This window comes from Choloepus didactylus, chromosome 2, assembly GCF_015220235.1.
Source record: "Choloepus didactylus isolate mChoDid1 chromosome 2, mChoDid1.pri, whole genome shotgun sequence".
NCBI classification, from domain to species: Eukaryota; Metazoa; Chordata; class Mammalia; order Pilosa; family Megalonychidae; genus Choloepus; species Choloepus didactylus.
Window position 1 is genome coordinate 194,068,927 of NC_051308.1, and position 26,374 is coordinate 194,095,300.

At 38.4% G+C, this 26,374-nt stretch overlaps 1 protein-coding gene across 2 annotated transcripts in view; it reads right to left on the reverse strand.

Moving 5' to 3' along the window:
* Nucleotides 1–8,276: 8,276 nt before the first annotated feature.
* SCP2 (sterol carrier protein 2) overlaps nt 8,277–26,374 on the reverse strand; it is a 239,240-nt gene continuing 221,142 nt past the window's right edge. For both annotated transcript variants that reach the window (XM_037827204.1, XM_037827205.1), the window contains 3 exons: nt 19,910–20,039; nt 12,117–12,196; nt 8,277–9,325 (listed from right to left, as the gene is read on the reverse strand). In XM_037827204.1, coding sequence (XP_037683132.1) covers nt 9,230–9,325; nt 12,117–12,196; nt 19,910–20,039 — 306 coding nt within the window. In that variant the 3' untranslated portion in view covers nt 8,277–9,229. The remainder of the gene's footprint in view (nt 9,326–12,116; nt 12,197–19,909; nt 20,040–26,374) is intronic.

Consider the following 26,374-nt stretch of genomic DNA (forward strand, 5'->3'; position numbering starts at 1 on the left):
AGCCTGGTGAACCTTGAAGGACTGTAAATTGGGCTGGAAGTGGGGTGCGTGTGGATCCCAGTCGCAGGAGGACTAGGGGGGTAAGCAGTGAGCCCTCGTGGCACCATATTGCTCCCAGGAGCTGAAAACGTTTCCAGGTAAATGAGTATTAACTGCTAGCAGCTGAAGCAACACTGTTCGGCGCCAGGGTCTTCAGCCACGTGAATCGCGGTAGGACTGGGTTTAGGTGGTACTTGGCATCTCCGCCGCATAACAAGCCCCTCCTGCCGTACCTGCTCTGGCCTATGAGCCGGGCGCCCACAGCTACCTTACGTGGCTGCCCTCCTGCTGGAGAGGGAGAAGGATAAACAAATCAAACTTGGGATCACTTGCTCCATCTAACTGGCTAGGGCCCTGGATAGGGTCGTATAAAGCAGCCTCAGACCTTTCACTCGGCGCTCCTGCTGTGGTCTCCTGATTGTACCACAGGCTTTGCTCTCGAATCTTCACAACCTTGCGAGGGAAGAACTGCTGTCGTCCGCATTTTGCAGGTAAGGAGACAGCCTTAGAAAGGATAAGTGAATGAATGATCAAGCAAAACGGCCATTAATGGGTAGAGCTGCGGTTTTGAACCCAGCCAGGTGTACCCTTCTCCACAGCCCCAGTTCTTTCCATGATGGAAAACAGCAGGTAACTGAGCAGGCAAGTGTAGAGCTTGGATTTGAACCCAGAACGGTCTGTTTCCATTACACCAGTCACTCAAGAACTTAGCAAGAATGGGAAGGGGAAATATTTTGCCTTCTTTGGCCTCAAATTCCAGTTCTCTCTGAACTCAAACTTTTGAGAGTTGGTATGATTCACAGGATTGGACAAGGGCCAGCACAGCAATGCATTTCATATCTTATCCTGAACACTAAGCCTAGATTTAGTGGAACTAAAATAACAGGATTTTACTGCTTTGAATGCCTATGAACTAAAGAAAGTCTTCTAGAAGGTTAGTGGGAGCCAGCACATACTGAAAGCCTACTAAGTGCCAGGCACCATGCTAAATCCTTAAATATGTATCATAACCATCCTACCTCTTTGGGGAAGTTATTCTCTAGGTTCCCTGTGGCATGTAACTGCTTAAGGATCAGCCACAGAATGCATCCTGCCCCACCCACCCCTCAGAGAAATACGCTCTTCTGTGGAATGCCAAATCAATGCCCACATGTGTTCTGTGGCTGTCCAGTGCTGATGACACAAACTGTAATCATTTGTCTGAAGTTTGGTCTGGTGGAATCACCTGCAGTGTCTGGTGGAAAAATGGAGGCAATCCTGGTGGTGCATCTAGAAGCAAGTCGTCTAACTTTCAGAAGGGCTGTGAAGACAGTTGGATTTGAAATTTAGGTTTCCTGAATCTTCCTGAGCTGCTTTGATTCCTTCATGCTGCCCCTCGGTTTCAACTCCTGTCTGATATTACTGTAAAAAATGGAGGTAGTAGAGCATGGTGTCAAGTATGAGCTTTAGACTTAGACCTGGGTTCAAATGAAGATAAACATAGTACTACACCTCACAGAATGCCTGAGCTAAATGAGAATATGCACACAGAGCTCCGCACAGCACTGGGCACATGGAAGGAGCTCGATAAATGGCAGCTGCTATTATTACAAAACTATCACTAAGACCTGACTATTATTAAAATAGAACAAGGGACAAGAATCAAACAGAAACCTCTGCATTGCCCAGGGCAAGAATGTTCTAATTCAAAACAATAAGGCACAAACAGAATGATACGACAAATGTGGCAAAATGTTAAAATTGGTGGATCGGGGTATCTAGGGGAGAGGGGTGTGTTGGATTTCTCTGTATGGTATTTGTATTATTTTTTAACTGTCCTGTAGGTTTTAGTGTATTTCAGAAAAAAGTTTAAAAGTAAGGAAACAACAACAAAAACAATAAGGAACAAAAAAACTCAAAAGAGAGGAGTAAAGACATACATATGGCCAGAGAGATGGAGGACAAGGAAGTTCCCAAAGGAGATTGTTGATTAAAAGGAGATAAGGAAAAATTAGCTGATGTTAGACTTCATCATCAGAGACGAAGAAAATTCCTTTTACCGTTGGCTGAGGGCTCAAGCCCTTTCCTTACACCTGAAGTGTATAAATCATGAACAAGGTCACGCCTCTTACTTCGTAGCAGAGTCCCACCTACTTGACTTTCTGGACACTGAGGAATCAAATCAGATGGTGGTGTTTTGTGTATATGGATCCATTTGAAGGATTTTTATAAAAGACAAGGCTCATCAAGCAACAATCAAGATAGGATGGAAAAGTCACAGGTCAAGTCAGGTCCACAAAAAGTCTCTTTTATAACACCCCACGGAAACTCATTATTTCTTGTTGTGCTACATATGTATTTTTTCATCTCTTTCCCTCAGTGGATAGGAAGCTCTCCAAGACAAGAACCTTGTCTCATATTCTGTATGGTCCCTTTCTAGCTCTAAAATAACAACTTGTGGAAGACAGAATGCCCCCCACCAAAGATGTCCATGCTCTAATCCCTAGAACTTGTGACTGTGTTATGTTACAAGGGACTTAGCAGATATAATTAAGGATACAGACATTAGAATAGGGAGATTATCCTGGATTACCTCGGTGGGTCTAATTTAATCACAGGAGCCTTTAAAAGCAGAGAATTTTCTCTGGCTGGAGGCAGAAGAGATGTAGCGGAAGGGGAGGTCAGAGAGATTTGAAGCATGAGAACTCAACTTGCCACTGCGGGTTTTGAAGATGAAGGGGGACAGGAAGTCCTTAGAAGCTGAGAATTACTCTAGGCCACAAGCAAGAGTACAGGGACTTCAGTCCTACAGCAGCATAGAACTGAATTCTGCCAACATCCTGAATGAGCCTGGAAGCAAATTCTCCTCCAGAGCCTCCAAATAATAGCCCAGACCCAGCCATCATTTGAATGTGGCCTTGTGAGAACTGGAACGGAGAAATCAGCCAAGTCTACCTAGACTTCTGACTTATACGTAAGTCTGAGATAATGAATTGTGTTGTGTTAAATTTGTGGTAACTTGTGTTATGGCAGCAATAGAAAACTAATACAGACATTAACAACTAAAACTGGTACAGCACTTTGCTATACACCATTTCACTTAAATCTTCACAACAAGCACAATAATATTAGTGCCTCCTTAGTTTAGGAAACTGATGCTTAGAGAAGTAACTTGCCTAGGCGACCCAGCTAAATGAGTATGTAAGTCAGCATTCAAACTCAGGTCTTCAGGTTCCAACTCCAGTGAGGGTTGTCTCCTAAACTGCAGCTGCCATTCTGTGGCTTCAGGATTCTACTGCTTTATCCAAGCAGAATTAATAGTGGACTTAAAAAAAAAAATGCAGGTTGCTTTCACTCTATGAAAATGTAAAAGCTTTTGAATACGCAATGCTTGCTATTTCTTCCCAAGTTATTTGGTCAGTCATGGAACAAGTCAGGGTATAAACAACAAAATCAAGTTATCAAATATTCTCTCTAGCACACAGAAGAAAAAGGTTTTTTGATAAATGGCAGAAGGATAAATTCTCAGAAGGGGGGCTGTCAATGAGATACCATGTCCCCCATGTTCCCATGAGTACTGTTCAGCTACTGTTAGATCTTCCACAGTAGATGCCCCGTGGTTTTGCCAGCTGGGTGTAGAAGCACCTGTGGTTGGAGCTTTCAAGCCCATTCACAGCCAGACGCAAAGTTGGCAGGAAATTCAAGTGATTTTCAGTCTGAAATTTCCCCTTCTATATTTCTTCCCATTACTTCAGTAACTAAGCAAAAATAATTCCTCTCCTTCTTTGGTCTTTCCATCTCTCAAATATTTGTGAACTGGTATCACACACCCTGCCCTTGTGTATCATTTTGCCAAACTGAAGGCTTCTTTCAGCCTGCCTGTCAACCTTTCTCTTATACTGCTGCGTCTTCGTGTCTCAGATTCTTTTGTTTATTTCTGCTCTAGTGAAATGCCTGATCATGAACAGAGTGCTCTCTGTACACTACAGAACTTACCATATCCTAAAAGTGAACTTTGGATTACACAATATCTTGCAAAGAAAAGGAAAACTTAATCACTGGCAGTTGGTTAGAAAACTGTATCATTTACAGCTTCTCTGCCTGAAATTTAAATAAATGGCAGACTACAATGAATTTCCCCCAATTTTACATAAGAAGTTTTTAAAAGGTCAAGTACTTACTATATGCTGTTAAAAACAGCACTGTGAATATTTACAAAGTATTTGAATGACTATTAATAAAGTAGGTAAACTAAGTGGACTTGGCATCACTTTTTGCAATCAGTTTTGGATTTGACACATTAAAAAAAAAATTACTCCAAGAAATCTAGCTAAAATTCTGTACCAGATTAAACTTCCTGACAAACGGAATCAGTCTCCACGTTTCTTAAGGGCCAGAAATCTGGCCCAATATTCTGTTCTTACCAAAAACTAAAGAGCTGTTTGTTTACAGCAGTCTCTAGATAGATATAATACTGGACCTTTCCAGTAGATTTTGTAACTCTCTATTGAGAAAAACTCTAAAATTTGGCCAGACGGGCCGTGGTTCCTGATAGCACATAAATCTTCCAGGGCCATCTTTAGCTGTTTAGTACTATACTCCATATTCCTAATTCATATCAGTGTGGTCTCTAAACAAACTCAATCCCACAAAGTAACTAACCCAAAGGTACAATCTGGTTGATTACCTTTTTTTCTAGTCAGTAACATCAAGCAACTTCTTTGTATTCAATAGCAACCCTGCCACGAGCAGCCAGAGCTGTATCTTTGGTTTCTTTGGCTGATACGCAAACCTTCTGAAAGTCAAGCTAAATAATTCTATACCCAATCACTTAATTAGAGAGACTATTAAATTTCAGTGGTTCTTGAGGAAAAAATGTAGGGATGTAAACAATCAGTAAAAAATGCAAATTGTCCTCAATTCTGAAGCCAGCTGATTATCTGAGTTCAAAGGATTGTCACAAGATATCCCAGTAAATAAATTTCCTCATGTAAAAAATGATTCCTCAAATAACAGACACCACCTATGGAGTACCTACCCTGAGCTTAACATTTTACAACTACAATTGCTAATCCTTGGCCACAACCAGCATGGTTGGTATTATAATGTCCTTTTTACAGAGGGGGAAACAGGCTCAGAGTCTTACCTATTAACAGCTCAGGATTCCAAGGCTGTGTACGTGCCAGATTAGGACCCAAACCCAGATCTGATGGGCCTCGGTTTTAGTTTTCCCACTATACCAGGATGCTTTCAATGTATTATTTTCTGAAATTGCTCGTTTCTGAAGATAGAGTTGTTAATTGCAGGAGTTAATTTCTTATTTGTTTTCTTTAAGGCGACATATATGGGGGGGACAGAAGAAGCTTAATTTGTGTGATTTAACCTTTTACAAGGATTTTACAATTTAAAAAGAACTTTAATGATCATTGTTCTAACCCTCATTACTTCAAGAAACATTTACTGATGCTTACTCTGGCGGACACTGCACTGGTACTAGAGGCACAAAGATGCATAACATGGAGTTTCTACCCTCAAGGTGTTCTATGAGAGTGGCTATCAGAAAAAAATAAAATGACAGTCTCTCCCTTTTGCAGAGGAAGAAAATAAAGACCAGGCAAGGTTTAAATGACTTGCCTTGACTAAACTTCCAAGTGGCAGAGATGGGACTGATCACATTCTTGATCCGGGATCTTTCTGCACACCTCAGTGACCCCTCCCCATCCCTCACCTCCACACTCGACTTCCTAATCATGTTCCCCATTACTGTTCCTTTACATATTCAACAACGGTTGTAGAAATCCCAGAGGCCGAGTACAGCAAAAAAACAAAAACCAAAAAACTACTGATTTTAAATGCACACAGAACCCAGTAGGCTACTTTGTGTTTTTTAAAGTCACAAATAAACTGACTTTTCTTACTACCTCCGGCTGCTTCAGTCTGCAGTTGAAAGACTGTTTTGAGCAGCTGCAAATATTTTCGAACAAAGATCAGGATAAGCTGGCTAAGGGAGAAGTTTTAATGTTGTCTTTCATCATCAAGGCAACAGAAGGTTATTGTAGTAGAGAATACAATTCTGTGACTGGGCTCCCACCAAAAATGCCTCCTGTGAATATAAAATTGTTACTCAGTTAATCTCATTCATTCATTTAACAATAATAAGCCAAGACTTTGGGCTGGCATGGGGGTGAAGCATAAGATGCAATTCCTGCCCTTAAGAAGTTCTCTGTTCCATGAGAGAAACAAGTTATTAGGAAGGAATGATTAGTGCTATTTGTGGTGAACAGGAATAGCTTCCTGAAAGCTTCCTGGGGTAGGTCTTAAGGGATGAGCAGGAATTTGCCAAGTGGATAAGTGCTGCCAAAGAGAAGAACATGCACAAGTTGACCTAACTTAGAGATAAAAGTATTAGCTAATGTGCTTGCTCTGTATTAATCATTTGGAAACATACTTCCCATCATCGCCAAATGGAACTCTTCTGTTATTATTCACAGAACTCTATGAAACCATCTCCAATGTACCTTTTATTCCTACTACTCCAGTGAAACTGATTTTGTAGTCCTTACCAGTGACGTACATGTTGCCAAATTTAATCCAGGTGATGCTTTTCAGACATCATCCTACTTCACCTCTCAGCAGCATTTGACTCAGTTGACCATTCCCATTTTTTGGCAATACTCTCTTCTCTGAGTTTCCCCTCTACCTCTACTTCTCCATCTCCTCATCATCCCCCTTGCAGATCCTCTTCCTCGACCTTTTCTCTAAAAGCTGAGGTTCGAAATTTCTTGGGCACCTCAAAGTTAAGTTTAAAAAATGGAACTTATTATTTCAACTGTTCCTCCACAATCTTCAGATCTCAGCTTAAATATCACCTCAGTGATGTCTCCCTTAAGCATTTTATCAAAGAAGGCCCCTCACTGTTATCCTATGCCACAGTAGCCTCAACATTTGCTCATGCACTGTGCTGTCTGCAGTGATTATTCATCTCTCTGATCGTCTCTCCTACTAGGCTGTAAGCACCATGAGGGGAGGCGCTCACCACTATCTCCAGTACCTAGCACTGGATGATAAATATATATTAGGCACTCAATAAATACACGTTAAATGAATGAATGAATGAATGAACAAATTAAGATTCAAAAAGTGAGCTATAAGATAACACTACAGACATCATAGTGGTAAGTAGTGATGGTAGTGATGGGGACAAGTAAAGGAGCCAACACTGAATGACTATGATGTACCTGTTTTAGGTACTCTGCAAATGTTATCTCTCTAGATTCTCATTTTAGGAAATCAATATCCCTAGTTTATAGATGAGACAACTGAGGCTCAAACTGTTCAAGCTGTGCAATTAGTAACACCAACAGTTTTGACTCAGACCTTTTTCCTTCAAACCATTATGCTTCCCTGGAAGTTAAACTGCTACTATATTCCATCAGTTAGTACTTTTCTATTGTATATATAAACTGTACTCACATATGAATACATTGCTACCCCAAGAACCAGTTTTTGTTTTTGTGTTTTGTTTTTTTAAATTCGTCCTAAAGCCTATCTTGGGTATCTTTTATTATCTGGGGCAAGTGAGAGCCAGCAAATCCAAACTATAGATAAATCAAACATTTCATTTGACCTTTTTTCTTAAAGTCTTTTTCTTCTCACAGGCTATTATGAAGCCTGTGTTCTGAATTCATTTCATAGGAATTAAGATTAATTTATACTGGCTTAATTCATGGTCTTGCCCCATCAGCAAATGCTGTTCTACTGGTCACCAAACATGCAAAGCTAAGTGGGCTAAGGGGCTCTGATCTACAGTTCTGACTTGACTAGCATGGGCTCTAAACATGCAAACAAACAAATGAAAGCACCTGGCTTTTTCCCTCTTAACCAGCTTTTGGGTGAAGTAACTACTTAACAACAGAAAGGTGGGGCCTGGGTAACAGTTGCAAAGCTCAGAGTCACAGAATTATCAGAGCTAGAAGGAACCACAGAGACCACCCAACTTAAACCCCTCTGGTTAACAGTTTAGCAAACAGGCCCAGGCAGGATCATTTATTTCCCTAAGAGATCCAGGTATAGTTGCTGGTCAAGTAAGTGCTCTTTCCACACTGCCTCCCTACTCAACAACTGGTGATTATGTCAAAGTAACTGGTAGAAAGCACCTATATAACCCAGTTTGGAAGTCCTCAATGTTTCTCTACTCTCCATCATCCAGAAAACCATGAAAACCCTGAGCAAAAAGAACACACACAATAAAAACAAAGTTAGATCAGTAAGAGCTATTTTAATTTTCTATTAAACATTCTTCCAAAGGCATTATTTTACCCAATATCTCATTGAGTTATAAGAAAGAGCAACATTAGCATTAGAAAAACTATGAAGACAGATAAATGAGGATAATTAATTAAACTAAACTTACGTGAAAAAGGAAAATTTAAAAGTCTGAGAGCTTTGCAAATCTAATTAAATTATTATAAGATTGGTTCAAAAAGCTGTGCATCTCAAAGCAAACTGTTCAATTATTTTGAACAATAGCCATTTTATGACTCTAATACACTGATTTTTCAAAGAGGAAATCCACTTTTTAAACATTTTTATTTTTAAAATAGGACTATGTTCAGCTATAAGATGTTTTCCCCTGAACTCTGATCATAATTCTTTTAAGTTGGGAGGAAAATACCATTTTTCAGTGCATGAAATGCAAAATAACTTTAAAAAAAAAATACATCCCAGTAGAGAATTTTAAAAACTGTTAATGGAAAATAGGTTAAGGTAATTAAGTGCACAACACTAATTACCGATCAACTACTGGAATTCTGTTTCTTCCCTAATTCTCTCAAGGAAAACTCTTAAATTGAATCTTCAGGAGAATAATCCTTAGATACACTTTATAAGCAAAATGAGAGCTTTTGTTTACATAGTTTTTGGATTTAACTGTTCCTAATTTTATTCTGAAACTCAATTTTACCCCAAACCATAATTACCATATTAACTTTGCAATGCACAGTTGTATGCAATTCAGCAAAGCAGTGGTATACCATTAGGTTCTATTCACCCAAAGCTAGGGAAAAACAAGACTGGTCACACCCATTAAAAAACAAATCTATCTTATGCTATTTGCCAATGTGTACTTTCAGTCTAATTTCTGACAATGAAATATAGGAATATATTTCTATATATCTCATCTTGATTTTCAAAAGTAGCCAAGGGGAGTTCTTCACAGCTTAGCTTTGTCTGGCTGAAGCTGAAAATTTTGTAACTTCATAGCCAGACCCATGTTGCCAGTGATTTTCAATTTGCCTTGAAAGTAGGCCTGTGAGTGAGAAGAAAGAAAATTCATTACTTAGTGTTTTTTGTTTTGAGATGACTGATACTTCTGGACTGTCCAGCCCTGAGATCATTTATTTATCCAGATCACTTAAATTTCTTCAAAATATGAAACTTGGCTTTTGGAAATAGATTTAGAACCAGATTCCTCAAAAGGAGGAATCTGTGTAAGCCATGCTTACACAGCAGCAAATAAAAGGAACACAAAGCAAATAAAAGGAACACCTTTCCCAAATGTCTTCTCTTAGAAACTGCGTCTGCTTTTACCTGTCTTCCAGATACATTTTCCAAATGTTAGGCAAAGTGGTCTCATATTAGATTTGATTTTGTTTAAAAATGTTACATGTGGGTTGGGAATAAAACCCCAAATTTTCAGTAGTCTGCTGGAAGAAAATGCACACTCAGAATACATTTATAAACTCTTGGGATTCAGAACAAAGTGGATTAAATGACACTTTGGGGGTGGTGGTGGTATTTCCACACAATAAAAGATTTATCCCTACAGAGGACAGGCAGCCTGCTGAGACGGAGGAGCTTGTGTTACTCTATGTCTCATAAGAAGAATCAAACCAACTCCCAAGTGCAGAGCCACAATTTGTTCCATTTTAACAACTGCCTGGGATTAGATCACATGAGGTTTGCTAAATTTACCATGTAACAAAATCCCGAGAAAATTTAAGAGTAATAACAAAATCGGGAACATGGCATGACTTCCCGTTACTCTGGTCTCAGTCTTCTAACTTAATTCTTTAAATGAGGAGGGGCTAGATGAATGAAGCGTCTGGTGGTCTTAGCTTTTTAAGCAAGGACATTAAGAAGTTAGATGCCCCTCTGTATCATCCATGGGAATGCAGAGAGCTTTGCTTTTTAAAACTACACCTCCTGGTAAGGGTGACTAATTCTTTTTTTTCCCCCTGACTGGACAAACTAAATATTTCCTTTCTATATGGCACAAAGCGTTCTGTCTGATTTAAGGGTTAGGTGTCTAAGAACACAATATAGTTAACATATGTCCTTTACAAATAAAGATCAGTAGTATCTAGAAGAGAAACTCACCATCTTTCTTTTTTAATTGAAAGAAAATTATTTTTTATTTACTAAAAATAGAGCAAACATCAATCTTCACTGTTTGGAGAATCCAAACATAAGGATCATTTTAATTTGTCCACTAGGTGTTCTTATGTGTGCTTTCTGCTGGAGAACACATTGCTTTGTTTCAATTGGAGCCAAACACGAAATTAGAATTTCCACTGTATTTAATGGTTTCCAGTCAAATCCTCTACTGAGCACAAAGGGGTGCTATTAACATATAATAGAAGGGTTTGCCATTTTAATCTTCAATTCCTTTGGGTGTTAACAGGTGTTCAAGAAAAATAAGCTGATACCCTGCCCCCCAAAATGGGCAGTATATAGACAATCTGAGGGAATGATAGCAGCTGATGTGTGAAGTCTGATCATCTGCCAAAAGCCGTGCATGAAGTTTACAGTGGAACGGGGCACAGGGGGTGAAGGAGGATGTCAGCCAGCATCTATACTGGTGGCCTCTGTTCTGTCCAGGTTTCTGGAACACGTTCAGTGGGTGGAAATGTCAGTGCCAATGGAGGGTATTCATTTGAAACATGTCACATATACAAATCTCTTACTCATCATGGCTTCAGTTGACATTTATTTAGCTGCTTAGAAAAAGCATTTAAAAAAGGAAATAGGGGTGGGAGTCCGATTTAGTTGTTTTATCCAAAGTTTGCAAATTACCAGGGAACCACAGGATCAAGACCTAGAATTGATCAGGCTGAGGCAACAAAAAAATAAAGTTACAATGGAAAGAAGAGTCTTAGTTTCTTTTTTGTTCCCCCTGTCTGGCTGAAAGCTCAGGATAGCAAGTCTGATTCAGTACTGTGCAAACTGAAGAGTCTAAAAAGACCCATCAAAAGTTGGGGACCAGGCAAATCTGTACAAGGGGTAAATACTTTTTAATCCAATAATTCTTCTGAAAACCTATGAAGGTCAGGCATTGTGCTAAGCTTTGGAAACACAAAGATGAACAAGATGTGGTTCCTTCCTTTGAGACGCTTACAATCTAATGGGGAAGAGATAGTCACATTATGACTAAGGTAAATGTGACAAGTGCAAGCTAGAATCCCAATAAGTGGCATATAAGAGGGACAGGCAACAGTTCCCTAACAACTTGGAAAGTGTTCCTTGGAGATAACATCTGAACTAATTTTGAAGGAAAAGGGATTTGCAGTGAAGAATACTTCAGGCAAAAAGATATCATGGCTAAAGATATGAAATGTAACCAGGTCATGCCTTTGTCAACACTTCTCCCTCCTGGAATGTCCTTCCTCTCCATCTGGGTATCGCTAGCTTCTGATCAGCCTTAGGAGCCAGCTCAACTGTTGCTTCCTCTGTGAGGCTTTCTCTGGTGGCCCCGGTAGAGATGGCTGCTCCTTCCCCTATTCTTCCCTGGATACAAGCCAGGGGTGGCATCTTGGACTCCAGGCTGTACTCACTCTTTTGCAGAGCTATCTCCTACCAAACTGTGGATGCCCTGAGCATGGGAACTATTTCTTATTTATCTGGGCATTTCTAGCACTCAAGAGAGTACATGGCATATAGTTTGCTCCACAAATAACTGCCATTTGTTAAGGGAACATTTTGGAGAACACCAAGTTTTGTATGGTTTAACCACTTGATACTTTGGAATATAAGGCAGGAGATGAGGTGGAAAAAGCTAACAGACCCATCTACTAGGAGGAACTAAGTTTCATCCTACTTACCGTCTGAGGATTAATTTTACCAGTCATTAAAGCTAGTAAGTCCGAGTCAGCCATTGTGATTGTGCAGTCAGCCTTCTTATCTAAAACAGAGATATATAGGAGAAGGGAGGAGAAAAAGGAAACATTTAGTTTCATGTATACATTTTAGTCAAGAATTACCACTGCAACAGAATCACACACAATACTGGAGCAGTGTGGAGAAATGGGCACTCACATACACTTCTACTGCAGCCTGGTAAAATGTGGTATGAACCATAAGCAACCACAATATTTAACAAGAAGGGATTGATTAAATAAATTATAGTATGTTTATACAGTGGGATACAATGTAGTTATATGAGATGATATGGATCTATATTTATTAATCTGAAAAAAATGTTCATGTTACAGTGTTCGTAATATTACGTAACTCGGTTACAAAACAAACCATAAGCACAATCCCAGCTTTGCTTAAAGACAGGTGCACCCTATGATCCCTGCCTCCGGGTGTTAACACCCTTGTGTAATCTCTTCCCCTTGAGTGTGGGCAGGATCCGTGATTTTCTTCTAAACAATAGAATATGGCAAAGGTAATAGGATGTCATGCTACGTTATATAGACTCCGTCAATCCTTCCCCAGTCGAGCCTCCAGATAAGAACCCAACCCTGGCCAACGCCCTGATCGCAGCCTTGTGAGACCCTATGCAGAGGACCCAGCTAATCCTGACCCACAGAAACTGTGAGATGATGAATGCGTGTGTTTTATTTTAAGCCACTAAATTTGTGAGAGAAAACGAATACAATTACCTAGATTGGGGTTAACAAACTTTCCTGTAAAGGGCCAGTAAATGTTTTAGGCATTGTGGACCAATCAGTCTCTGTCACAACTACTCAACTCTGCCCTTGTAGCTCAAAAGCAGCCAAAGGTAATAGATAAACAAATGAGTGTGGCTGTGTTTCAATAAAACTTTATTTTCAAAATCAGGTGGCAGACAGAGAAGATAGCTGCCAAACACATATATGACAAATAATATATTCAGAATATATAAAGAACTACTATCGTTCTGTAAGAAAAGGTTAGCTAATCCAACAGAAAAACCTGTATGTGAATGTCTGCAATGGCTTTATTCATGATTGTCAAAAACTGGAAACAACCCAAATGTTCCTCAATTGGTGAATGGATAAACTACGCAATAAGAAAAAGGAACAGACTGCTAACAATACACACAACAACATGGATGAATCTCAGTGCTAGATTTTGAAAAATCTAGATTTTGAAAATCTCAGGGAAAGAAGCAAGCGCAAAAAGCTACATACTGTATGATTCCATTTTTAAGCCATTCTGGAAAAAAGAGACAGAAATCAGATTACCAATTGCAGGGACTGGAAGGCTAGAGAATGAGATTAACTACAAAGGGGTCTGAGATGAGAACACTTTTTTTTTATTTTAATTTTTTTTATTTTTAAAAATAAACACTCCCCTTGCCCCCTCCCAACCCCAGTAACCTCAAATCAACTTTCTATCTCTACAAATTTGCTATTTCTAGTCATTTCTTACAAGTGTTGTCACACAATATTTGTCCTATGTGCCTTGCGTATTTCACTGAGTATAATGTTTTCTAGGTTCTTCCATGTTGCAGCATGTCTCATCACTTCACTCTTTCTTATGGCCGAATAATATTCCATTGCGTGTATGTACCACATTTTGTTTATCCATTTGTTGATGGGCATTTGGGTTGTTTCACCTTTTGGCTATTGTGAATAATGCTGCTATAAACACTGGTGTACAAGTATCAGTTTGAGACCCTGTTTTCACTTCCTTTGGTTATATACCTAGAAGTGGAATTGCTGGGTCATATGATAATTCTATATTTAACTTTTCTGGAACCACCTTATTGCTTTCCACAGTGGCTACACCATTTTAACCTTCCCACCAACAATGTACTAGAGTTCTATTTTAGAACATATAGTTCTATGTTCTTCAACATTTATTATTTTCTGTTTTTTTAAAATAATAACCATCCTTGTGGGTGTGAAATGATATATCAGTTTTGATTTGCATTTCTCTAATGGCTAATGATGTTGAGTATCTTTTCATATGCTTATTGGCATGAGAACACTTTTTGAGGTGATGGAAATATTCTATATATTGATTTTGGTGGTAGATACACAACTGCATGCATTTGTCAAAATTCACAGAACTATACATCTAAAAAGAGTATAAATTTTACTGTATGTAAATTGTACCTCAATAAACCTGAGTGTAAAAAAAACTGACTCAAAGATGTGGAACAACTGAAACTCTCATATACTATGGAAGAAAATGTAAAATAGTACATCCATGTCGAAAAACTGTTCGGTTATACTGGACCTCATGACCTAGCATTTTCACCCCTGGGTATATGCCCAATAAAAATGAGTACGTATGTCCACTAAAAGACATACATAAGAATGATCATAACAGCTTTACTCATACAAACAGACACTGAGGTAGTTTGTGAACAAGATACCTGTTCTATAAAAAATACTAAAGGGAGCACCACAGGCAGAGAGGAAAAGACAGGAGAGAGAGGTTTGGAGAAGAGTGTAGAAATGAAGACTATCAGTAAGGGTAAAAAGAGAGAGAGAGGGAAAAACTAAAAATAAAATAAGTTATGACATAAAATCCAAAAGACAAAATGGTAGACAGTAGACATTATGTTGAGTGAAATTAGCCAGAAACAAAAAGGATGGATACTGTATGGCCTCACTAATATGGACTAACATTGATGAGTGAAATTTGAGAGCTGAGAACACAGGTTATCAGGAGATAGAAGTTAGAGAACTGGGCATTTGATGCTGAAGGAGTACAAAAGGTTCAACAGGATTGACTGTATAGAACCAGAAATGGAATGGATAGCATAATAGTGTGTGATGGTAACATAATATTTTAAGTACTCTGAACAAAGATGAGTGTGAATACGGTTGAAAGAGGAAGGCTAAGGGCATGTATGACGCCAGAAGGAAAGATAGAAGATAAAGACTTCACATACATGGTCTCATTTTAATCTGTACAACAACCCTCTGAGGGTCAAAGAGGTAAGAAAATTTTCCCAAGATCGCACAGCTGAACTCGGTCTGAATGCAGATTCCTACTCACAAAGCCCATACTCCCAAACGCTCTATTGCCTGCTTGTGTTACCAGAAGGATGTATACATTCATAACAGCTCAGTTTTAATTAGGCCTTCATCAATTCACCAACATCTAATTAATCCCAGCTTGTGCTCCCACTTTCTCAAGACCGTTTGAGGAGTTATGGACAAGCCTAATGTGTCCAAGCAAAATTTATGTTTAATATATGGTTTGGGGAGGAAGCAATCATTTACTAAGCACTTACTATGCCTGATGCTTTTTTACATATATTATCTCCTTTCTCCCACAACAGCTCTATGGATAGAAATTATTCTCACCATTTTTTAGATGAGACAGTCAGGCTCAGATAAGGTTTACACCTGGTAAGTGCATTCCACAATACCTAGGGATGGGAGAGCCTGAGGCTTTCTGTACCATTTTCCCCACAAAGGGGCAAAGCTGAGAATCAAGTAAGTGCTGAGAGGGCAGAATAAAGGAAAGAAGGAATAATGAGTGTCATGTTCATCAAAATTGGCTTCCTTAAGATATGTTACATGAGTCGTTCTAAAGGAGGAGAGGGAGAGGCAGGGCTCAAGGAGAAGGTGCTAAAAGGCACCCAGGCAGCAAGAAAAGATTATGGAAGATATGCAGAATCTAAAAGCCCCCTTAATATAACCATCTGCATATTCATTACCAAGCTGTTTAGAATATAAGCAAATGAAATACTTTAAGTAAATCTTACTTCCTTAACATTTAGTAGATCTTTCAACACTGTGTACAAGCCAAAAGAATTTGCGATTCTCTTTAAGATGCCAGTTCAAACTAGGACAGCTTATTAATGCTTTAATGTGGCTAGTCTCTAACAAACAGTCATTTGTTGACTGATGTAAAAGGAGCTGGCAATTTCCAATGGTTACTTTTACTGTAAAAGTCCATATTTCAATGCCATTTCTGGCTGCCAACAAGTGTCAGTTTCACAAGAAGTCCTGCCCCAAAGTAAGATCCCTTGAGACCTGGAGTGGAGCACCTAATGTGGGGAGAGCAGGGGACAGGGCTTTTCTGAAATTATTCAATAGCTTTCTACAAGCATATTCTTTATGACAACAAACAAACAAACAAAAAAAAAAAAAAAAAGGAAAAGAGGAGAAAAATCACTTTAAACATGTGCCTATATGATAGGATCCTAAAGTAACTATTAACCTTCAGTCATTAAAAACATTAGCACTATCAAATTTCCAAGAGTTCTTTCTATTTCTAAAAGCTAGAATCTAGATGAAGTGTTTTGTTTTTGTTCCTATACCCCCTTAGCATGGCAGCTCACAGAATGCAAATATCTAGTCATTTTCTGCCCATTCATTTTGAAAAAGAATGGACTATTGTACACATTATTCAGGAACCTTCTACTAGAAAGCTATGCTGCTCACTCCAGAAGCTCTTACCCTGCTCAGCTTTTTCTTCATTAGTCTCTAGCTGATGGCTTATATTCAATAGTGCACATAATAGCACTCTTCACTTTTCTCCTGTCTCTGAGCTCTAAACTCTATTCCCGGAACTCGGCCAACCTCCTCTCCAACTCAAAGTGCCCCTGAATACCTATCCCTCCTTTCTAAGGCTAACAACGCCCCCTGCACCTGTGCTCCTGATGTCATCTCTTCTCTCAGGACCTCCCTCAATAATATCAGTAGTGAAACTATCATCTTTGACAGACCTTCTTCTCCTACACAGCTTCGGGGTGCAATCAAATCTCACCTCAAATATCTCTGGCATCTCTGCTGTAATTCCTTGCTTTTATTCTCACTGCTGGCACTCAGACCATCTCTTCTGCTCACTTAGACTGTACAGCATCCACCCTCCTAACTGCTCTCTGCCTCTGGTCTCTCCCTTTCTCATTCTATCAGGTCTAGGACTTCATCTTCATCTTCCTAAACACAGTCCTGAATTGCACTTTTCTACTAAAAAAGCTTTACTAGAATGACTGATTTGAATTAACTTTCAAAATTCATAGCATGGCATTTAAACCCATCCAAAAACGCTCTTCAATCCACTATATTTCTAAACTACACCAGGCTGTCTCCAACAGGGAAAACCTAACAGTGCAATATAGCTACCACTTACTGAATGCTAAGTATCATTCATTCAGTCTGTCATTCATTTTTTAATGCAATTTTATTGAGATATATTCACATACCACACAATCATCTGAAGTGTACAACTGAACACAGTATCATCATATAGTTGTGCATTCATCACCACAATCAATTTTTGAACATTTTCACTACTCCAAAATATAAAAAGCAAAATAAGAATAAAAATAAAAGTAAAAAAGAACACCCAAAACATCTCATACCTGTCTTCCTCCCCTTATTATTCATTTAATTTTTGTCCCCATTTTTCTATTCATCCATCCATACACTGGATAAAGGGAGTGTGAGCTACAAGGTTTTCACAATCACACAGTCATACTATGTAAGCTATATAGTTACACAATCATCTTCAAGAATCAAGGCCACTGGATTGCTGTTTAACAGTTTCAGATATTTCCTTCTTGTCATTCATTAAAAAAAAATTTTTTTTTAATGAAGGCCCACCATGTGTCAGGTACTATTCTAGGCACTGGCAATGCAGCAATGAAGCTAACGGGGAAAAAACTATACCGTCATGGAACTTACAGCTGAAACAGAAGAGAGGGACAGTAAGCAAAGCAGTAAGTAAAATATCACATGGTGTACCAGATGGCAATAAGTGCTATGGAGAAAAATAAACCAGAAAAGGATGACAGTGAATGGAATGGGGGTATGATTTTAAAGGGGTACTGAGGGAAGTTCTCACTGTGGAGGTGGCATTTGAGCAATTATCCAGAGGAATTGAGGGAACAAGCCATGAGGCTATCTGAGAGAAGACGTATCTAGTTAGAGGGAACAGAGTAGAAAGTCCCTGTTGTGGGTTGAATTGTGTCCCTCCGAAAGATACGCTGAATTCCTAATCCCCCCTACTTTAGAATGTGACTTTATTTGGAAAATACAGTTGCTACTGATGGAATCAGACAAGTTAAAATGAGGTCATACTGGAACAGGGTGGGCCTTTAATATGGTATGACTGGTGTCCTTGTATCAAGGACAGAGGAGACAGAGACAGACACAGGGAGAGAAGGCAGCCATGTTGACAATGGAGGCAGAGAATGATTTATGCCACAAGCCAAGGAACGCCAAGAATTGCCAGCCACTGCCAGAAGCCAGGAGACAGGCATGGAACAGACTTCAGAGAGAGCATGGCCCTTCTGATGCCTTGGTTTAGAACGTCCAGCCTTTGTTACAGCAGCCCTAGGAAGCTAAGACTGCCCTGAACCAAGAGCCCTCGTGTACAAGCAATAGCAAGGAGGCAGTGTGGCTGCAGAAGGGTAAAGGAGAGAGTAGTAAGACAGAGGAAAGTGGGCCAGATCATGTGGTACTATTGTAAGAACTCTGGCTTTTACCCTGAGAGAGCTGCAAGATACTGGAGGATTCTGAGCAGAGAAGGCATAGTCTGACTTAAGTGTTAAAAGGATCATTCTGGCCGGTGTGTGAAGAAGAGCCCGTAGTGGGGGAAAGGGTAGAAGCAGGGAAACCAGGCAAAAGATGATGGTGGCTTAGACCACTGTGATAGTAGTGGAGGAGGACAGGATTTGCTGATGGATTAGACTGTGGAGTATCAGAAAAAGAGCAATCAAGATGTTTGGACTGAAGAATCAGTAGCACAGACGTAAAATTTACTGACATGGGGAAGACAGTGGGAGGAGTATGTAATTAAAGTAAAGAGGGGATATGATCATGAATTTAGTTTTACAATGTCAGGTCTGAGATACCTATTAGGTATCCAAGTAAATTTGTCAATTAGGCAGTTGGATATACAACTCAGAGTTCGGTGGATGGGTCCAAGCTAAAGATATAAATCTGGGTATCATCAGTGTAGAGATTTTTTTTTTTTTTAAGAAGGTTTTTAAAGCAGGAGACTAGATGGAAAAGAGAAGAGATCTAATGACTAAGCCTTGGAGTATTCCAATGTTTAGAGATTTGAAGATAAGGAGAAACCAGGAAAAGTGACCAAGAAGGAACAACCAGTAGGCAAGAGAAAAACCTGGTAGTGTAATGTCATAAGACGAAGGCTACGAATTAATCACTGAATTTAGCAATGCCATAGCCATCAGTGACTCTGACAGTGATGAAGACAAAAGCTGACTGGAGTGGGTTCAAGAAAGACTGGGAAGCAAGGAAGTGGCAATAATGCGTATAGTCAGGTCTTCTGAAGGCACATAACCACACGCACAGTACCATGTGCCTTAGAGGCATCATCTCTGAATCCTTGCACCAAAAGCATGAAATAAACACCATATATTATTCCCATTTACAGATGAGAAAACTGAGACTTAGGGAAGTTAAATAACCTGTTCAAGGTCACAATCTGTGAGTGGCAGGACCTGAACCCAAGTCTGATTTCAAAGCCGAGGCTTTTGGTGACTCTATGATGGAGTCTCCCAATACTTGGGAGGAGGCTTTGACCTATTTGACCTATTCCTGTTCTAAGGACCCACTGGTTCTTTAACAAGGTCCTGTACTCTAAAACAAGCCCTTTATGGGACCACGAAAACAGACCCCCATTTTCCTGGCTGACAGGCTTTCTGAACCTGTCCATGCTCCTTCATAAATGAAGACACCGCTGTACTGACCTGAGTTAGGCAGCACTGATCCTTTGCCGTTCTTCACATCCACCACCCAGCTGGCTTCTTTACCCTCAGGGCCATCCTTCACTTTGAAGGCAAAAATACCGCCAATTTTCTTCACAAATTGTTCCCCTTCCTGGAAAGAAAAATAACACTGGGAGTTACATTAAGGTTACCTCTCTGGCTTTTTCCCATGCAAATTAAATGTTTAAATAGACACATGACAGTCCCCACCTCCCTTAGGTTCTTTTACCCAGGAAAGTCTAAAAGGCAACTAGGCAACAACTCCCAAATCTGCCAAATCTTTTGTTAAAAATGGCTTTTTGGATACAACTGGGGGAAGGAAAGGAGGATGGGGTGTGGCAAGGCAGCATTTTTCTGCTGAAATAGCCTTCACTGTCTCAATACATTTTGAAATATTTATTCTGGGTTCTTTAAATCTAGAAACCCTCCCCACACTCCTACTCCCCCACCCTTTTTTTTCCCAATTTATTTTTTTTCTACCCCCCTTTTTTGCAGGTAAATTCCTTTAATAATAATTTTGGTTCCCTACAATCAGAACTTAAAGGTAAGCAGTTCTGGGATCAATGTGTTTTTTTTTGGTAAACCCATTTTCTGGATTAGAATAAAGAATTATACAAGTAATATACCACCCACCACTTACTTCTGGATCTTGGGAAATGAAACTGGCCTAAATACAGAAAAAATAACCTGAGACTCATATCTTGGTAGGTTGGTTTCCTCTCTCCTTTCATTCCCCTATTCTCTTCCCTTCATTCCTACTCTGTTTCCATCTTTCCTTCCTGAAACATTTATTAAGCAAAGTACTGTTACAGGAACCAAGGACAGAGAGGTAGGGGTTAGAAAAGTAAATACACTATGATCAATGCTGGAATAAGGGAAGCAGAGGGGACATAAGGAGCACAGAAGTGCAGCTAAGCTAGCCTGGCAGGGTGAAGAATTAAAGGACAACTTCACATACCTTTAGAAAAATAAATAAACCAAAACAACTCAATAATTTTATTGAAATTATTTTTCTTTAGAGAAGAGACATTTCACTGTGGAATTTTTTTTAAAATATTGATAAGCAAAAAATATATAAATCATTCATAATTTTATCACTCAAAGCAAACCTTATTTTGGTTTAAGTCTCCATCTTTGTCTCTGCATATATATATTTAAGTGGGTCATATTGTACATACTGTTTTGTAATCTACTTTTCTGTTTATTCCTCCACATAATTGTAAATGGCTTTATACAGTCTTTACTTTGGATATGTATCATACTTTTCTTAACACTTCTGCTTGATATTTATGCTAGTTCTAACTTCTGGTTCTTATAATAATGCTGTGAATAACATTCTTAAAGCTAAGTAGTTTTACATAATCTCATTTATTTAAAGATAAAATTTCTAAAATTAAACTTTGCCAATTAAGAACACTGAATCTGTAATCAGATAGCTTGTGTTTGAATTCCTGCTCTGCCCCATATCTTCTGAGTTTTCTTATCTGATAACAATAACAATAGTTATCCTCATAGGGTATGATAATTAAATTATGTAAATACCCACAAAGCACAGAGTAACTGTTCAATACATATTACCATTTTTTCTTATTTTATTCCATAATTTGCTATTTCTGCATCAATATTATAGCTTTATAATGTACTTTATTCTTTGGTATGGCAAATCCCCATCATAATTCCTCTCTTCCAAATATTTGTGGCTATTCATTTTTTTGCACATTTTCCACCATATATATACTCTGTAATCCTTTTGTTAAGTTTTTTTGCCCCAAAATATTATTGAATTTAGATGGGCGTTACATAAAATATATGGTTCCATTTGGGGGAGAATAATATCATTATAATATTAAGTCCTTCCATCCATGAATATGGTACAGCTTCAAGTTTCCTTTATGTTCCTTGGTAAAATTCTGTCAATTTTTTCCAACATAGGCTGTTGTACATTTCTTGATAAGTTTATTCTTAGGTATTTTTATATCATTTATTTTTTATAACTTATAAAGTTACTTTATGTCCTTATATCGTGTATTTATATCTTTTATCTCTTATTAGTATTCTTCTTTCATTATAATTTATGACTGGGTTATTATAAATATATAGAAAATATGTTAAAGTTTGTATATTCATTTTGAAACTGGCTACTTTACTGCATTCTCTTTTTTGTTCTAACAGTTTTTATTTCCCATGTAATAGCTTTTATTTCAGCCTTATACCCCTGCAATAATTTATATCCAAGATTCTTCCATTTAGCTTCAAAATATTAATTCTTTTAATAACAATTTAAGTGTTTGCTATGTTTAGGCACTGTGATAAGTACCTGGTATACTTAAATAATTATTGCCCCCGAGGAGCTTACATAAACTGGCATCAGATACTAACCTCTGGCCTAAGAGAGCCTGGCCTATGCTTTTTCTTTCTTTTTGTTGTTTTTATTTGTTTAAAAGTAGCTTTATTGAGATATAATTTCTATAGCATAAAATTCACCCTTTTAAAGTATACAATTCAGTATGTGCTTTTTTTTTTTTTTTAGCATATTCAGAGTTGTGCAACCAATACCACCATCTAATTTTGGAACATTCTCATCACCCCCAAAAGAAATCCCATAGCCATTAACAGCCTCTTTCCAATCTCTACTCTTGCCAACCCCCGGCAACAACTACTCTACTTTCTGTCTCTACAAATTTGCTTATTCTGGACATTTCATATAATTGGAATCATATAATACATGGTCTTTTGTGGCTGGCTTCTTTCCCTTAGCATAATGTTCTCAAGATTCATCTACATTGTAGCATGTATCAGTACTTCATTGCTTTTTATTACTAAATACTATTCCATTGTATGGATATATCATATTTCATTTATTCATTTATCAGCTGATGGACATTTGGGTTGTTTCAGTCTTTTGACTATAATGAATGAAGCTGCTATGAACATTTGTGTGCAAGTTTTTATGTGGACATATATTTTCATTTCTCTTGGGTATATACCTAGAAGTGGAATTGCTGGGTCATATGATAATTCTATGTTTAACTTTTTGAGGCATGCCAAAACTGTTTTCTAAAGAGGCTGCACCATTTCACAATCCCACCAGCAATGAATAAGGGTTCCAATTTTTCCACATCGACACTGACACTTGTTATTGTCTTTTTAATTGCTTTTTAATTTTAGTCATCCTAGTAGGTATACCAATCTTTTTCTTAAACACAGAGAACACATCTGAGTCCATCTGGAATCAGCCATGGGTCTTAAGGCTCCAAAGAAGTTGTTCTAAATATATTTAATCTGCTTCATACTAAGAAAAACCTTGGGCATACTTATCTCAAAAGTTGTGGAGGCATCTCTTACATGTAGGGATACTGGAATTAACTATCGATAACTTTTAGTTATACCAAGAAGTCAAAATGACTGTCAGATTTTTTTAAAGTGAAAGAGAAATTCCTACATTTTGTTTTCCCTTAAAATAGCTCATTCAAGTTATTTAGTTGACTTTAGGAAAAATTATTAACAACAACAATATTTGTATGGAGGCTTTAGAATTTTCAAGTGCTTTTCCATACATTGTTATCTTTAATCCTTAAAAAGCCCTATACATAGTGGGGCAGGCATTCATAGTAACCCATTTAGCAAGCAAAACAGGTGAGGCTCATAAAGGTTAAGAACCTTCAAAATATTCTCTATACTGCCACCAAGGAATCCATCTAACAAGCCAGGTTTGGTGTGATGGTTTGAAGCTGTATGTACCCCAGAAAAGTATGTTCTTAAGATGAATCCATTCCTGTGAGTGTAGACCTATTGTAAGCTACCATGTGCTTTGTCATGTGCCAGAGGAGTCCAGGATTGCCAGCAGCTGGTCTTTAGGAAGAAAGCATCATTCTGATGATGCCTTGATCTGGACCTTAGTAAGGACCTTCCAAACCTTAGTAAGCTCGTAAGCTAATAAATTCCCGTTGTTAAAAGCCAAGCCATTTTATGGTATCTGCTTTTGGTAGACTAGCAAACTAAAATACCAAGCAACACTAACACAATCCATCTGACACCTTTGAGCTTAGATTTCTTCAATGGCTCTCCATCACCAACAGGAGGAAGACTGTCTTTACAAATCATTCAAGATTCTTCATGATCTGAAAGATATTTTTTCATCTTTAGCCACTTCCCATCCTCCTCAGGCTTTATGTTCTAAAATAAAAACATTGAGCATTTTTATGTGCCAGGTTCACCCATACCCCCATGTTCTTGCTCAGGCCCTCTCCTGAGACGTCCCCACTTCCTAGTCTCCACTCTCACACCGATCTCTCATCACTCAAGTCTCAGCTCACATGCTAACTCTTTTGGGAAGGCTTCTCTATCTACCAGATGCTTAGATGGCCCTTTGCACAAGCACCTACTAAACTTTAAAATATACTCTTATTAAAGCAGTTATTTTGCGTTGGAAAAATTTTTCCGTATCTTTCTTGCCACTAAACATTATCTTTCCCAAGGGTGGGGATATACAGTTAAAAGTAGAACAAATAGAACTCATTAGCAACTTGGTTCAGTCCACGTTCGATGCTCCTTGCATTTGATCATACCACACTGCAAAGTAGGTTATATCAATACTTCCTAACTTTAGTCTATGACAGCAGAGCTGTTTCTGCCACCATAAAATGAATTAAAAGAAAGTTCAGAGCCTTTTCCACATTCCTTGAAACCTTTTATCTCTCAAGATTATGTGAAGATAATCCAGAAGAATGGGTAAGTAATGCTGGTGTGCCGAGCCACCCAAGAGCCAGGCTTTGTTCTGGGGCCAGTGGGCCAAGAATACTTCCATGTGCATCCATGCCATCTGTTTGCACGACGCCTCAGGAAGAGAGTTATGAGCAGACACCAACAAGTTAGAGCAGGGAAATACCAGAAAACATTTAGAAATTCTACCTGCACACTGGAAATTCCTACAATCTATTTATCCTCCTTCCTCCTTAAGACAGATGTATATAAATGTGTACTTCCTGTTACTTTTGAGAACCAAATGATCCTCTTATAAAACCACATCCCTTGGTCAATAAAACATTTTAAATTGAAATGGAAGCATGAGAGGGTAAGGAAACAGACAAGGAGGAAAGAGTTAAAAGGAGAAAGAAAATATGTGTTTGTTGCGAAACTGGAGATTCTTAGTAATCAGAAAGTTCTAAGTGCCTCCTTGCATGAAGAAAAGTACTTCTTTCTGAAAAACTTAAAAGGCAAAAAAAAATTAAGACAGAATTCAAAGAAGGGCAATGGAGTATTGCTAACAAAGACAAAAGCAGAAATAAAATCTCTCGCCAGGCTTCCTTTGCTAATGCAAAGAATGCATGAATTGACAAAAGATTTAAGACTTTCATTTTCTAGTCCTGAAAACATTTAGGAAACTGACAATCGTGGGAAGAAGAAAAGAATCAAGGAGACAAGGTCCATGGGGGTGAGGTTATAGAGGAGAAAAGAATTAAAATGGGAGCAAGAAGCATACATTTGCAAAGCTAAAAGAAAACTGCAAATAAAAATGGCACTGCTTTGTTAATCCCAGTATTGAAGTATTTAATGATAGGTAAAGATAGCCATACCTCATCTCATAGATAATCTCTAAACTAATTATATTTGATTTGATTTTTTTTTTTTAAACAGAATAGGCTTGAAAAAAATGCAGCAACTTGGTAGAAGCAACTATTCTATGAGTTGCTCTGCAGACAAATTTTAGTACAAAATTTGAAATTTGTGAACTAAGCCCCTATGGAGTCCATCCAACTTCCTCATTTTACAGTGAATACTTGTAAGAAAAAAATAACAACACTACAAAACCAAACAATAACGAGATATTTTTTCCTACTAAATTGCCAAAGATTAAAACATCAAACAAAAAAACTAGCAACACAGTACTGGAGGAGGTATGGAAAAATAGTCAATCTCATGAAGAGTAAATGTGTAAGTTAGTAACCTTCTAGTGGGTAGTTTGATAATATGCATCAAAATACATGTACTTCCCCTACTTACATGACCCAACAATTTTCCCCTTTAATTATTTAATGCTAAGGTGATCATGGCATAAGTGAGTAAACATGAATGCTAAAGGAAATTTATTACAGCATTGTTTTGCTTGCAAAATTAAAATACACCCAGATGATCATCAAAGGAGGCTGGCTAAAAAATGATACACACATACAAATGCATACTATTGATCATTGGAAGTTATGATAAAGATTTATATTCATGGGCATGGAACATACTGTCAAGAGGAAAAAGGCTACAAGAGAATATTTAGTCCATACAGGTGCTATCCACAATATATCGTCAAGAGAAAAAAGCAGGTTTATAAAACAGGGAGCGCAGTGCAGGTGCATGCCCACTAGATGGCAGTGGCCAGTTCAGATGGTCTGAGGTAGTGGGACAGTCTGCAGCTACTAAGCCAGTGCCTGCCCACCTGGGAGCTGCCAGCCC